The following is a 15,959-nucleotide window of genomic DNA, read 5'->3' as shown; positions in this document are numbered from 1 at the left end:
TAACCATTACTAATATATTATTTATAAGTTTCTAAGGGTTGACTCATGAAAATGATGCTATAGGAAAGCCTTATTGTTTTCCATAGCAACCAATCAGATTCCACCCGCCGCTCAGCTTTGAAATAAAACATGAATTCTAAATGGTTGCTATGGGCAATATTCCTGTTATTACTTTTTATATATCAGCTCCAAAATTATTTAAGTGCAAATTGTATATACATTCTGATGCTCATGCATTCACCCCCTGTGTTAATGGGTATATTTATTTACTGTGAACAGTGTTAAAGTCAGATGTCTTTAACCACTTGCCTAGTAGGCACTTATACCCCCTTCCTGCCCAGGCCATTTTTCAGCGCTGTTGCACTTTGAATGACAATTGCACAGTCATGCTACACTGTACCCAAACACATGTTTTTAACATTTTCTTCACACAAATAGAGCTTTCTTTTGGTGGTATTTAATCACTTCTGGGTTTTTTATTTTTTACAAAAAAAAGACCAACATTTTTGAAAAAAATGTTTTTTAGTTTTTTCTGTCATTAAATTTTTAACTAAGTAATTTTTTGCCTTCACTGATGTGCGCTGGTGAGGCGGTACTGATGGCCACTGATAGACTGAACTGATGGGCATTCATGAGGTGGCACTTATGGGCACTGATGAGGTGGCACTTATGGGCACTGATTAGGTGGCACTGATGAGGATGTACTAATATACCGCACTTATGGGCACTGATAGATGGTACTGATATGTGACACTGATGAATATTGATAGGCGGCACTGTTAGGTGGCACTGGCAGGCACTAATAGGTGGCAGTGTTGTATACTCATAGGCAGCACAAATAGGCGGCACTGATGGGCAATGATGGGTGGCACTGATGGGTGACACTGATGGCCATTGATTGACAGCAGTGATGGGCAAGGATGGACAGCACTGATAGGTGTCATGGATTGCCAGCACTGACTGGCATCGCTAATGGGCACTGATTGGTGGCACTTGTGGGCAGTTGTGTGCACTGATTGCTGCCATTGATGGGCACTGATAGCTGGCATTGGTTGGCAATGGTGGGCACTGATTGGGACACTGTATTGCACTATTGTAATCAGGGAACTGATGATCAGTGCCCTGATTACATTCCTACATGTCTCTCTGTGAGGAGATGCCACTGATCAGCTCTCCTCTCCTCACACTATGTCAGTGTGAGGCGAGGAGAGCCGATTACTGGCACTTCCTTGTTTACATATGACCGGCTTTGATTGGACACAGCTGATTACATGGTTAAAGAGCCATGGATGCAGCTCTTTACAGAGATTGGGGTCTCACCATGTCCTAGCAACACCCCGCAGGCACACGAGAGCAACCGTTCTGGGATGCTGTCACATGACGTTATCCCATAACGAGAGTTGCACCACTCCACCGTCATTTGACGGTGGGTGGGCAGAAAGCAGTTAAATGTATACTTATCATTTTGAGCAAGCAAGCTAAGTAAATCTCAAGCACACTACAGTAGTCTGGTATGTTCTTTGCTCATTTATAGCAAGGCCTCGTTCACAATGGTACTGTCAACCCTGCATTTACATGCATTTAGACATTTCTAGTAGCACATAAATGCATGTATTGGCTTTTCAATGGTGCATTCAGTTTAGCTGCATTCAGTAAAAATAGAATACTGTGTCTGTGAACCGATTAGTTTTAATGTTAGTTGTACTTAGAAGAAGCATAATAATTAACTCATATATTTTTTAAAGAAAAGCAGGTTTACAGTAAATGCAGCATCAGTTAGTAGTATTTATCCTTTAAATGGGTAGTGTTAATCTTTGACTATCACTATTACAAAGAATATGCACTTATCTAAAATGTACATTTGTAATGATGTTTTTGTGATTTGCTTGTTCCCTACCACTATGAAAGCAGATCATATTTGTTCAATGATGTCACCCAGGATCACCTGCTTCTTTGTTTGCTTTCAGCTGTTGGTGTGGGAAATGTCATCTGCATTGAGAGTCTGTCAGTAACACATGCAGATTGATTTACTAAAATCGGAGAGTGCAATACCTGGTGCAGCTCTGCATAGAAACCAATCAACTTCCAGGTTTTTGCTTAAGGGCCAGTTCACACCAAGAAACTCAGTCCGGATGCTTTCAGGATGCTTTTCTGCATGCAAGTTTTTGACGCGTTTTTGATGTGTTCCAGTGCGTTTTGATGTGGTCCAGTGCATTTTTGCCCCCCTTTTCTCTTAACCTTAAATAAGGACAGGTGTGTTCCAGTGCATTTTTGCTGTGTCTTGATGCATTTTCCCGCTTTTCAGTACAGTCCAGTGCAGAAAAAATGCAGCATGTTATACTTTTTTGTCTGGAACTCGAACACTTTGGAACTGAATGCGCTGGTGTAAACTATGCCATTGAAAACCATATGATCTACTATGCCTGCATTTTTGATGTAGAAAAAAAAATGCACTGGACTGCATTTGGGTGTAAACTGGCCCTAAATCCTAATTGAACAAGCTGAGGTTAGAGGTTGATTGCACAGCTGCACCACATTTTCCACTCTCCAGCTTTAGTAAATTAACTCCATTGTCTTGGTGATGGATGTGTTTTGTTTCGTTGAGCACTTTTGTTCATAATTGACATGGATCTACATCACTGGATGATGTGATTGACAAAATATTTACACCATGGGGAATTTTTTTACTTGTGCGGTGTGTTTGTTAAGAATGAGAAACCAGGTGTTCTATATACCCCTTACTTATGCACATGGGGGAACAGATATCTGGACACTCCCTTGTTTTAAAGGAGACCTTCGCATTCTGATAAGCAACCCACAGGCCCCACACATCACCCAGGCCAAGTATCTAGTAAAGATGCCCTTGACCTTATCAACATGGGGAGAATTGCTTTGTCAGGGGAAACTAGCTACCCTCCCTAGGAAAAGCATATTTTTCCTGGCTAGCAAGGCTGCATAATTGGATAAGGGTCTAATATAGATTTCGGGGGACCCCTCACTGTTTTTTTCTCATTTTTTTAATGTAGTATTTTCATACCTGAAAAATTTGGTATAGATTTTGGAGAGGACCCCATAACATTTTCTGGGTGTTTTTTTGTGTGGAGCCTTCCTGACAATCATCAAGGAAAAGGGTCTAGTAAGCATTTCCAGGGGATAGTGCATGTGACTTTTTTTGTGGGGTCCCCCATAACAATCTATACCAGACTCAAATCTAGGATAAAGGTCTAGTACAGATATTGATGGGAATCCCAGCCACGTAATTCTGTTTGTGAAGTAATCAGATGTCACTTAACATATATGCCAGACCTTACCTAATATTTGAGAGTGTTTCGTTTAATAAAGTGATGTGAGACTGTGTTACATTATTGGAGCATTTCTTTATTTTTACATGTTGAGCAAATTGGTGTCTGACACATAGGGAAATGTGTCACGTCTGGCAGAAGTTTCACAATTTCATTTGAACCCATATCCAGGAGTGGGGGAACGTGCATTGAGCCAAACATGAGAGTGGGAGGCAAATTTATTGGTGAGTGCGATTGGATAAGGGGAGTGGAAGCACAAGCACAGCAGTTTTGAGTCAGATCAATCATCAGTTTTTTTACACTATTCATCGGACTGTTCATTATTAGTTTTTTCTGGTCACTAGAATTTCTTGGACACTAGTGCAAATTTTTATATATATTATTTTCAATAAGAGACTGGAACATTGACACTTGTTATTCACTAGATCACTGATACTTTGTTTCAGTTTTTAATTGCTTTCACTATTTGTTATTTCATGCACATTATTATTTTTTTCTCCTTGTTTTGCATCATTTATGGACACTATTATGAAGTGAGATGTGGGAATAGCTGCATTCACCATTTTTAAATGTTTTCTGCACATGATTTAGTAGCACGTTTAGCTTAGGTTTTTATTTAGCACAGATCACCATTATTGATCACATTATTTAGTGCCGCAATTCCTATTTCATTTTGAGTTAGGAATATGTATATAAATATCATTATTGCTTTAGAACATTGTACAGGTGCACCACTTTACTTGCAGGGTTAAGACATCCTCCAAACATGTTCTTTAAAATAATGTTGTATGTTTATCATGGCTTTTTACACCTAATTAAAAGAGGTGATCTCCACTGAAAGGTTTTTTTTTTTACTTTTTTGCAGTGGTACCTACAGTATCTAAAAAAAGTGAGTACTCCCCTCACATTTTTGTAAATATTTTATTATACCTTTTCATGTGACAACACTGAAGAAATGACACTTTGCTACAATGTAAAGTAGTGAGTGTACAGCTTATATAACAATGCCAATTTGCTGTCCCCTCAAAATAACTCAACACACAGCCATTAATGTCTAAACCACTGGTTGACAAAAGTGAATACACTTCTAAGGGAAAATGTCCAAATTGGGCCCAATTAGTCATTTTTCCTCCCTGGTGTCATGTGACTCATTAGTGTTACAAGGTCTCAGGTGTGAATTGGGGAGCAGGTGTGTTAAATTTGCTGTTATCACTCTCACTTTCTCATACTGGTCACTGGAAGTTTAACATAGCACCTCATGGCAAAGAACTTTCTGAGGATCTGAAAAAAAATAATTGTTGCTCTGAATAAAGATGGCTTAGGCCAGTGATGGCGAACCTTGGCACCCCAGATGTTTTGGAACTACATTTCCCATGATGCTCAACTGCACTGTAGAGTGCATGAGCATCATGGGAAATGTAGTTCCAAAACATCTGGGGTGCCAAGGTTCGCCATCACTGGCTTAGGCTATAAGAAGTTTGGCAAGACCCTGAAACTGAGCTGCAGCACGCTGGCCAAGACCATACAGCGGTTTAACAGGACAGGTTCCACACAGAAAAGGCCTCACCAAGGTTGACCAAAGAAGTTGAGTGCACATGCCCAGCATCATATCCAGAGGTTGTCTCTGGGAAATAGACATATGAATGCTGCCAGCTTTGCTGTAAAGGTTGAAGGGGTGGGGGGTCAGCCTGTTAGTGCTCAGACCATACATCGCACACTGCATCAAATTAGTCTGCATGGCTGTCGTTCTAGAAGGAAGTCTCTTCTAAAGATGATGCACAAGAAAGCCCGCAAACAGTTTGCTGAAGACAAGCAGACTAAGGACATGGATTACTGGAATCATATCCTGTGGTCTGATGAGACCAAGATAAACGTATTTGGTTTAGATGGTGTCAAGCGTGTGTGGCAGCAACCAGGTGGGGAGTACAAAGACAAGCGTGTGTAAATTCAAGCATGGTGGTGGGAGTGTCATGGTCTGGGGCTGTATGAGTGCTGCCAGCACTGGGGAGCTACAGTTCATTGAGGGAACCATGAATGCCAACATGTAGTGTGGCATACTGAAGCCGAGCATGAGCCCCTCTCTTCAGATACTTGGCTGCAGGGCAGTCTTCCAACATGATGACGACCCCAAAAACACCTCCAAGATGACCACTGCCTTGCTAAAGAAGCGGAGGGTAAAGACAATGGACTAACATCCACTAGCTCTGTGATGTCACCATGAAGGAGTGGAAGAGGACACCAGTGGCAACCTGTATAGCTCTGGTGAACTCCATGCCCAAGAGAGTTAAGGCGAAAATATTGGGGGCCACACAAAATACTGACACTTTAGGCCCAATTTGGACATTTTCACTTAGGGGTGTATTCACATTTGTTGCCGGGAGTTTAGACATTAATGGCCATGTGTTGAGTTATTTTGAGGGGACAGCAAATTCACACTGTTATACAAGCTGTGCACTCACTACTTTACATTGTAGCAAAGTGTCATTTCTTCACAGTTTCCTGTGAATAAATAGACTACAAGTACCATCATCCATTGCAGCTTATGGCTTGCAGTTCTCAATGCTGGTGAGCATCCTTGTAGCTCATTGATGTTCCTGCTTTCAAGGAACTGTATGGGCAGAAAGTGTAGTGAGAGTTTATTTAGTCATTAGAAAAAAATAATAATAATACATGCACATTTTTTTACCTGCACGAAAAATGTGCATTTTTAGTATTTTATTTTCCAAAAAGGTGAACATAGGGTTTAAAGTAATACTAATAAAAAAATCTTATGTTTACCTGTTCTTTGCAACAATATTGCACAGAAAGGTTGATTACCTCTTCTTCTGATAGTCTTTGCTGGTTTAGTGGGCCCTTCCCCCCTTCAGGTTCCTCCTGTAGCAGGTCAGGTATTAAGGAGACTCCAATATGTGTGCACTTCCACTGAGTGCAGACCTGGGCTGTGTGCATCTATAAGAACACACAGCACTGATAAGCCATGTCCCCACTCTCACCTCACAGGAATTTTACTGATGGCAGCAGCAGCCTATGGCTCCACCACCTCAGCTTCCATTGTGAAAACAGAAAGTGAGCGGTCCAATGCTGGAGCCAGAGACAGTGCTGGAACGATGACATTGACCCAGGTAAGTGTTTAGTGACAAAGGGGGTGGGAGAGGTAATGAGGCGTTTTTACCTTAATGCAAAAAATGTATTATGGTAGAAAGCATTCAGAATTTAGAACCACTTTAATGCTAATGTAAACAATTAATTACAGTGCATTCACAGTGTAAATCAGAAATTGCCTCTTTAAAAGCAACAGGCAATGATGCTCAGTTAGGAACCAAGCACAAATTACAATGGAGTAATCTTTGTTTATTTTGCACTGGATGAGCATCTCTAAACTTACAAAGTTCAACTGATAATGTAAATATGAAAAGCTTTTTTTTGTCAAAACATTGGTGCTGAAGAAATAAACATCATTCTCATGCCAATAGATTTCCTCCTACACACAAAATGTGCCAGTTAATTACATTTCAACTTGCTGTATATGACAGCAGCAGTGATATTTATTGCCCTGTACAGGCACTTAAATGTGACAATCAATCATATTTCAAGTGCATACAAATGCATTTATTGCTTAAAGTGGACCTTTCTACTGTTTCATAACTTTAGCTTTCCTCCCCCTGCATATTGGAAAAATGCTAGTATTTACCCTTTTCTTTCGTCTGCCCATTTTGTTTCTTTTTTGTTGTTATTGTTTGTGTTTGTTTACTTTTTTTGAGTATAGATCTATGTTTGTCCCAAGCATGTTTGAAGCCATTTACTGTTGACTGTCTCCCTACTTCTGTTGGAAGTTTATTTTAAGCATCAGCCACCCTCTCATAAAAATAATACTTTCTAAAATTAGTTTTGAACTTTGCTCCAGTTAGTTTGAGGTCATGTCACCATGATCTTGATTTTGGCTTCATATTGAAAAAACTGCCCGTCTGAACCTTATTCACCCCCTTGATGTAGTTAAAGATTTCAATCATGTCTCCCCTTTTCCTTCTTTCCTCCAGTCTGTACATATAAAGTACCTGTAGTCACTCTCGATATGTTTAATTCCCCAGACCTTTCATAATTTTTGTTACCCGTCTCTGGACTTGTTCTCTCTTATTAATATCTTTTTGTAATTGAGGTATCCATAACTGGACACAGTATTCTAAATGAGGTCTTATTAAAGATCTATGTAGGACAATCAGAACCTCTGTCCTCTCGTAATACATCCTAAAATTCTATTTGCTTTTCCAACTGACTGGTCACACTGTTTGCTCATTTTGCAATCATCTGAAATAAGTACACCCAAATCTTTTTCTTCTGTATTGTTAACCAACACTGTACCCCAATGTTATACTCTCAAGGGATTTTTTCCCCCTAGGTGCATTACTTTCCATTTAGAAACATTGAACTTTTCCACCAACCTTCCAGCAATGCCAAATTATGTTTCATGTTACAGACGCCGCTGGGGATATCAGCCCTATTACACACCTTTGTATCATCAGCAAAAAGACATATCTTGTCCAACAAACCTTTAGTTATATCACTTACATATAGATTAAAAAGAACAGGATCTAGTACAGAGCCTTGTGGTTAGGGATGAGCTTTGAGTTCAAGTCAAACTCATGTTTGACTCAAACATTGCCTGTTTCCCGAACAGCGAATAATTTGGGGTGTTTGCGGCAAATTCGAAAAGCAGTTGAACACCCTGTACAAGTCTATGGGAGAAATCTAAAGTGCTAATTTTAAAGGCGTATATGCAAGTTATTGTCATAAAAAGTGTTTGGGAACCTGGGTCCTGCCCCAGGGGACATGTATCAATGCAAAAAAAAAAGTTTTAAAAATGGCCGTCTTTTTAGGAGCAGTGATTTTAATAATGCTTAAAGTGAAACAATAAAAGTGTAATATTCCTTTACATTTCGTACCTGGGGGGGGTGTCTATAGTATGCCTGTAAAGGGGCGCATGTTTCCCGTGCTTAGAACTGTCCCTGCACAAAGTGTAATTTCTGCAGGAAAAAAGGTAATTTAAAAGCACTCGTGCCTATAATGAATTGTCGGCTCCCCGTAATAGAGAGAACAGTCATTAAAAGTCATTGATAAAAAAAAGCGTGGGGTTCCCCCAAATTCAATTACCAGGCCCTTGAGGTCTGATATGGATATTAAGGGAAACTCCACGCCAAATAAAAAAAAATGGTGTGGAGTTCCTCCAAAAATCCATACCAGCCCCTTTATCCGAGCACGTAACCTGGCAGGCCGCAGGAAAAGAGGGGGGGCGAGAGAGAGCCCCCCTGAACCATACCAGGTCACATGCCCGCAACATTGGGAGGATGATTTGACCCCTCAAAGCACCATGTCCCCATGTTGATGGGGACAAGGGCCTCATCCCCACAACCCTGGCCAGTGGTTGTGGGGGGCTGCAGGTGGGGGCTTATCAGAATCTGGAAGCCCCCTTTAACAAGGGGACCCCTAGATCCCACCCCACCTGTTTAAATGGTAAGGGGGTACAAAAGTACCCCTACCATTTCATCAAGAAAGTGGAAAAAGTAAAAATATACACACATACCGTTGGGAAAAGTCCTTTATTAAAAATAAAACAAATAAAAAAAAAGATTCCAGCAGTGATAATCCACTCTTGCTATCCAGCGATGACTGATCATCTCTCCGGGGTCCAGTGAAGGGTGATCTGATCCAGCGATGGGTGATCTCTCCCTCCAGCACAGCGCATACATCCTTTCTCCACCAGAGACACTGTGGGTATCCCGGCAGCCTGACACTTCTTAGCTGAGGAGGGCGGGGCCACCCGTCACCTGATCCCACCCCCTCTGACGCAAGGGGAAAGCTTGGCTTCCCCAGTGATGTACGGGTGACCCTGCTCCCCTCTGATGTAACGCAGGTTTCCGTTACATCAGAGGGGGGCGGGTCATCCGCTGGACCCCCGGAGAGATGATCATCCATTGCTGGATAGCAAGAGTGGATTACCACCGCTGGTATCTTTTTTTAAATTTTTTTTAATAAAGGACTTTCCCAGTGGTGTGTGTGTGTTTTTAAAAATTTTTTTTACACTTTCTTTGTGAAATGGTAGGCCCTTACCATTTTAAACAGGGGGGCAGGATCTGGGGGTCCCCTTCTTAAAGGGGGCTTCCAAATTCTGATAAGCCCCCCACCCGCAGACCCCACAACCCTCGGCCAGGGTTGTGGGGATGAGGCCCTTGTCCCCATCGACATGGGGACATGGTGCTTTGAGGGTTGCTTTGTTAGTGCAATTTATTTCTGAGAAGACTGAACAGAAGTACTTGTTTAAATGGTTTGCTACATCCAGGTCTGCCTCAACATACAGTATGTGTTGTGCCCAGTTTTCATTTTAGTAATCCCATTGTATTTTTTTCTTCTATCGGTAATGTACTTAAAAAAGGTTTTATGGTTTTTCTTAATAGATTTAGCAATTTTCTCCTCTTTCTGTGCTTTGGCAAAACTGATATGTGTTTGGCCTTCTTATGTCTATTTTTATTCTCTGTCAGCTACACCTCATGCTTCCTTGAATCTTCTATATGATATTTTTTCCTTTACCATCCTAATAACCTCTTTAGTGAACTACCGTATATACTCGAGTATAAGCCGAGATTTTCAGCCTCTTTTTTGAGGCTGAAAGTGCCCCCCTCGGCTTATACTCGAGTCATCGCTGTCTGCCCGCTCGATCAGCGTGTCGAGCAGACAGACAGCGGCCATTCTATCATTCAAAAGCCGCGCCTCCGGCTCCGCCTTCGCCTGTGATAGGCGGAACACTGAATTTCCCAGCAGCCTGTGTTCCGCCTATCACGGACATCGTATCATCCTCGTACTACGGACGAGGATGATACGATGTCCGTGATAGGCGGAACACAGGCTGCTGGGAAATTCAGTGTTCCGCCTATCACAGGCGAAGGCGGAGGCTTTTGAATTTTACAATGGCCGCCGAGGCGCCGACGAAGAGGGCACGGGACGGAGGCAAGGCAAGGCACGGCACGGGACGGGACGGGACGGAGGCAAGGCAAGGCACGACACGGGACGGAGGCAAGGCACGGCGGCAAGGAGGCACGGCACGGGACGGAGGCAAGGAGGCAAGGCACGGGACGGAGGCTCGGGACAAAGGCTCGGGACACAGGTAGGCTGGACACACACACACACACACACACACACACACACACACACACACACACACGGATGGAGACACACACACACAGGGATGGATGGATGGAGACACACACACACAGGGATGGATGGATGGATGGATGGAGACACACACACACAGGGATGGATGGATGGAGACACACACACACAGGGATGGATGGATGGATGGATGGATGGAGACACACACACACAGGGATGGATGGATGGATGGACACACACACACACAGGGATGGATGGACGGACACACAGGGATGGACGGACACACAGGGATGGACGGACACACAGGGATGGACGGACACACACACAGGGATGGACAGGCATGTCTCACCCTCGGCTTATACACGAGTCAATAAGTTTGCCAGTTTTTTTGGGGGTAAATTGGGGGCCTCGGCTTATATTCGGGTCGGCCTATACTCGAGTATATACGGTATATTGTTTTTTTCTTCCGTTTATTCTTACTAACTTGCCCGACATATAATTGAATTACCTCCAGTATGGTCACTGATTTTACTCCTGTCCTTTTATTTCAAACTTTCAATTCATTTTTTAGAAATGTCCCCAATTCAGCAACCGAAATTGTATATGATTTTTCAGTTAAAAGTGTCTGTTACCCAAAAAAAAACAAAAAGTGTGTTGTACAGCACAGTGATCGTGCTGTGTAATTTATCCCCTTCAATCACCTAAAAACCTGGCTGATCCTGCCTGACTATACCTTACCCCCTGTAAACTGATCACAGTTTAGCATGGCTGCTGAGCCCTGACACAGTGGTCAGTTTACATGCCTCCATCATCTGCAGCCCTGCTCTGTCCTTCTCTAGCCTCCTCCCATCCTACTGCTATTATAACTAAATTAAAATCCTCCCATCCTCTCTGTAATATAATGCTATGTGCCCCTGTGCCCTGTGTTATGTATAAAATCTGCTGACCTGTACCTATATCAGAGCATCTCCCAGCGATCACGTGACTCCTCAGCTCTCTCTCCTCCCCTCTTCGCCGGCTGACATCAGCAGGAGTGCAGCCCCTCAAACTATAGCTATCAGCTGGACAGAGAAGACAGCTGAGGAGTCACGTTAGAGCCAGGAGACACGCTGATATAGCTACAGATATGCAGATAAGAACCCTTTTTATATCAAACCAAAGACACTGGTGATCACTAGAACCCAAATTTTCTTCCACCTCAAAATCAGACTTTCAATTTCCATTTATCAGTACTGGGTCTAGAATATGATTAACTCGGGTTGAGCTTTTTACTAACTGTTTTAGAGAAACCCCACTTCCACAACATTCCCCCTCCTGCTTGCAATAGCAGTTTGAGAATTTCAGTTAATGTCAGGCATGTTGAAGTCACCAATAATCAAAACCTCTCCCTTCTTTTCCATTTGAGTTATCTCATCAATCAACAGGTTATCATATTCTTCAGTCTGTTCTGGAGTTTGGTACACTACACCAATTCTAAGGCAAGAGCACTCTCTGGTTGGAAGGCAGACCCAGAAGGGTTTTGAGCATTTCCCTTGTCTTTTGAATTAATGTTACTGTTATGCTATTTTTGACATATTCGGCAACTCCCCCCCTTCCCTACTTTGTTGTTCCTGTATAGTGTATATCCTGGTATTGTTATTTCCCAGTCATTTGAATCCTTGAACCATGACTCTGTAATTGCAACAAGGTCCATGTTGACCTTAGGCAAAAAAGCTGTCAGCTCACAAAGCTTGTTGCCTAAACTACGAGCATTAAGCAACATGATATGACAAAAACTATTTACTGCATTATTTTTACCACCAGAAACTTTACAGGCTCATTTACACTTGCTTCAGCTTCAACACACATTAACGGCTTCAAAATAAGGCTTCGGACAGGCTTTGGTAAAGCTCTCTAAACGCTTGTCAAAGCCCCTGTCCCTAAATAAAATGTTTAGCTTACAGTCCTGTTCACACCTTGCTTTTGGTTTGCTTCGGCTTTGCTTCAAAAATTATATCCCATGTAGTTTTAGTGGTGCTTCAAAGAGTCTTAAAAGCCTCCATAGAAGTCTTTGGCAAAGCTTGCTTGAAGCCCCACCGAAGCCTCATCAAAGCTCCACAAAGCCTCATCGAAGCCCAACCAAAGGCTCATTGAAGCCCCATTGAAGCTCCACCAAAACCTCATTGAAGCCCCACTGAAGCCTTATCAAAGCACCAAGCAAAAGCAAGGTGCAAACAGGACTGTAAGCTAATCATTTTATTTAGTGACGGGGGCTTTGATTGGCATTCAGAGAACTTTAACAAAGTGTGTCCAAAGCCATGTTTTGAAGCAAGTGTAAACTAGCCCTAACAGGAATAACCACCCCATAAGGCCAGTCCTTAGCAACACAAACTCATGCATTTGTTTCAACCTGCTGGGGACATAAATGCTCCTAATCAATTACATCTCTACCCCCATTTTTCAGTTTAAATGCATGTCCAAAAACTTCTAAATTCCATACTTATGCCACATACACACGACTGGACTTTTTGACAGAAAAGGTCAGAGGGAACGAGTCCGTCTGACAATTCGATCGTGTGTGGGCTCCATCGGACCTTTGGCAAAAATCTGCGGACTTTAGAAATAGAACATGTTTTAAATGTTCCCACCAGAACTCTGCCAGACAGAGAAATCCATTTGTGTGTATGCTAATCCGATGGACAAAAACCAACGGTAGGACAGTTATTGGCTACTGGCTATGAACCTCCTTATTCTAGTCCGGCCGTATGTCATCACGTTTGAATCCGTCAGACTTGGGTGTGATTGTGTGTGGCCAAGTCCGTTCATTCAGAAAGTCAGTCGGAACGCCACCGAAAGTCTGTTGGAAAAACCATCGGACCTAGTCCGACGAAAAGTCCGCTAGTGTGTACGCAGCATAAGAAACTCAGTGACCTTGTGTGAGGAAGGCAGACCATCTCTCTTGTACAGTTTAATGTCAGACCACCTGATAGCATCATGACTAACATAACCAAAACCTTCAGCTTTGCACCAATCCTTTAACTGAACATTGGCCCAAATTCAGAAAATCCTTCTGTACAGAACGCACAACATTCTGGAAGAAATCATTAGTGTGCAGTAGCACAACAACATCAACTTTGCACTCTTCAGTTCTTGCTATAGCTTGTGTATTTGTTGCCATAGCATTGTAATGGGACCATCTGTTGACATTGCTAATACCATGGCAACAAGTATTTGACCCCCAATACTTCAGAAATGAATACGGTGATGCAGGAGAAGCAAGGCAGGAGGAAAACAATAGCTGCAAGCAAAATAGCAGAGGAGCACATACATTTGTAAGAATGTCTTTTTAAATGCAGTGTACTAACATTTATTGAAGTGCCTAATTTAGAATGTTGTCAGTTTGGTGGATTGTCTTCTTTAAATAAATATAGGACTGCAAATCTTTTAAAGTATATCTGTAACAATCCTGCATAAAAACCCATTCAAGTACAGGTTAACTTTAGTAAAATCTACATGTCAAATTAATCAATAATCATAGACACCCAGAGTTATGTGCAAGTCTTAAATCAAACCTTCATTCTCTTTTTTTTTCTTGATAAAATCTCCCCTTCTTTTAATTATTATATTCTTTTATTTTATTTTTTTGGAAGGGGCGCAGCCTGTACTTAATCTTTTCTCATCTAGGCAAGAACAATGTCCACAGCTTGTCACATGGCCAGTGACAATGGTGGCACAGGACACAGATTTCAGTGGCCTTCGGAGGAGTTCAGCAGCCTTTTATGGATTACAGCCCAATAATGCTGAATTTGCCAGACATGTACGTATTTTCGGGATAACATGAAACAACAGGCAAGAGGGAAAAGAAAAAAAAATACAAAAGAGAGTGTAAAGTTCCTCTTTAATCTTCCTGAGAGCTTAGCCTCACTCCCTGCAGATCCTGAATTTCATTCAATGGGATGGGTGACCTGGTGGTCTAATATGAAAGTTCTGGAGGCATTAGTGGCAGGTTACAGCTTGACAAACAACAACTTTCAAACGGAGTGGAATCCATCAAGCGAATCTCCCTGCTGATCTCCGCTTAACAGGATCCAGCAGGTGTTTAGACTGCTTGCAAAAGAGTGTGCAGATTTTACATCTAGGCTTTCTCTAGTTCATTATATGGCAATATAGGTTATTGTATTTGCAACTGAATTTACCTAGTAATTATATTTTTAAATGAAAACATTACTGCAGTTATTACATATATGTGAACGGAGAAAATGTATTCTGTGTATATTTTAAAATGCAGTTTTTTGATGTTGTATGGTATTTCTTGCTCTATGTGACTCTCACTCATAAATTAAGAATAATTAGTAGTCAATCAGTGCATCCAATAACATTTATAGATTACCTCCTGTTGTACTTCATCCCAGCGTGTATTGAACATCTCTAGTTTTTCATTGATCAAGTCGTCCATCACACCTCCATCTGTCAATGTTTGTGCAAGTTCTTTAATTTGATTGCGATTGTCTTCGGGGTGTTTCATAATCTTTGCTATGGACTGAGGGCAAAAAAAAATAAAAAAAATTAGGTAAACTAAAACATCATTGGGATATGAAGAGCTTTGTCAATGATAAACATGGAGTTAAAAGTAATTATTAATGTAAATCTCACTACAGATAGTAGATTAGATGTCAAATGGCTAAGAATCCTATAGATATGAGAAGGTAGTCAGATAAACTAACTGCTTGATGATTCTGTAGAGTGATATAAACATGTACGGCCATTTTGCCCCAAGTTTGCATCCTAAGAAAAATATCTGCCAGCCATATAACACAAACATACATTTGTCTATCTGCAGAGACCATGTACCACCAACTGATAAACAACTGTGTTCCAATCCACCTTTAGTCATTGTTGACTCTAATGTCTATGGTTACTTTAAGAAAAATAGAGACATGTTCAAACTGAGGACCCATTCACACTTCGTACTCTAATATAGCACATCATCCTGGAGGGATTTTTCCAATGTGCCTGAAAGCAGGTCAAGCCCAAAGAAACAGGTCACTCTGCTCTTTAATATTTCAGCTTGGAGCATTTTACAGAATAAAAATAGTTTTTGGGTGCTAATAACCACTTGAAAACTGCAAATGTGAACGAGTCAAATACAACTTAAAATGAACAGAAATCAATAACAACCATGCACAACCCCTTCATGCAGAGCAACCCTCAACTTCATCCTTATTTTAGCCGTATTCACATACAGAAAATGGTAAAACAAAAAAATAAAAAATCATTCAGGAAACCTTAAAGAGTAACTCCACTTTTGTTGAGAAAAAATTAAATAAAACAATCCTCTCTGGTTGATCTATGTACATTGCAGAGATTTTAACTTTGATGCAGATTTTTTATTATTCTGAAGATATACTGTAGCTGGTTGTCTGTGTCCTTGTTCATCTGTATGGGAGTAGTTCTATCATTACCAATCAGCTGCTGCACCTGCAGGGCACTAATAAAAAAATTGGCAAGGTGTGCATC

At 41.4% G+C, this 15,959-nt stretch overlaps 1 protein-coding gene across 5 annotated transcripts in view; it reads right to left on the bottom strand.

The window, feature by feature from the left end:
• DMD (dystrophin) overlaps nt 1–15,959 on the bottom strand; it is a 3,436,004-nt gene that overhangs the window by 1,928,362 nt on the left and 1,491,683 nt on the right. For all 5 annotated transcript variants that reach the window (XM_077482558.1, XM_077482560.1, XM_077482557.1 and 2 more), the window contains one exon: nt 14,833–14,982. In XM_077482558.1, the coding sequence (XP_077338684.1) occupies nt 14,833–14,982 (150 nt within the window). The remainder of the gene's footprint in view (nt 1–14,832; nt 14,983–15,959) is intronic.

The sequence above is a fragment of the Lithobates pipiens genome, unplaced genomic scaffold, assembly GCF_037356315.1.
Source record: "Lithobates pipiens isolate NorthernLeopardFrog02 unplaced genomic scaffold, aLitPip1_a1.2 Scaffold_16, whole genome shotgun sequence".
NCBI lineage: Eukaryota > Metazoa > Chordata > Amphibia > Anura > Ranidae > Lithobates > Lithobates pipiens.
The sequence above is the reverse complement of the archived record's forward strand: the minus strand, read 5'-3'. Positions and strand labels throughout refer to the sequence as shown.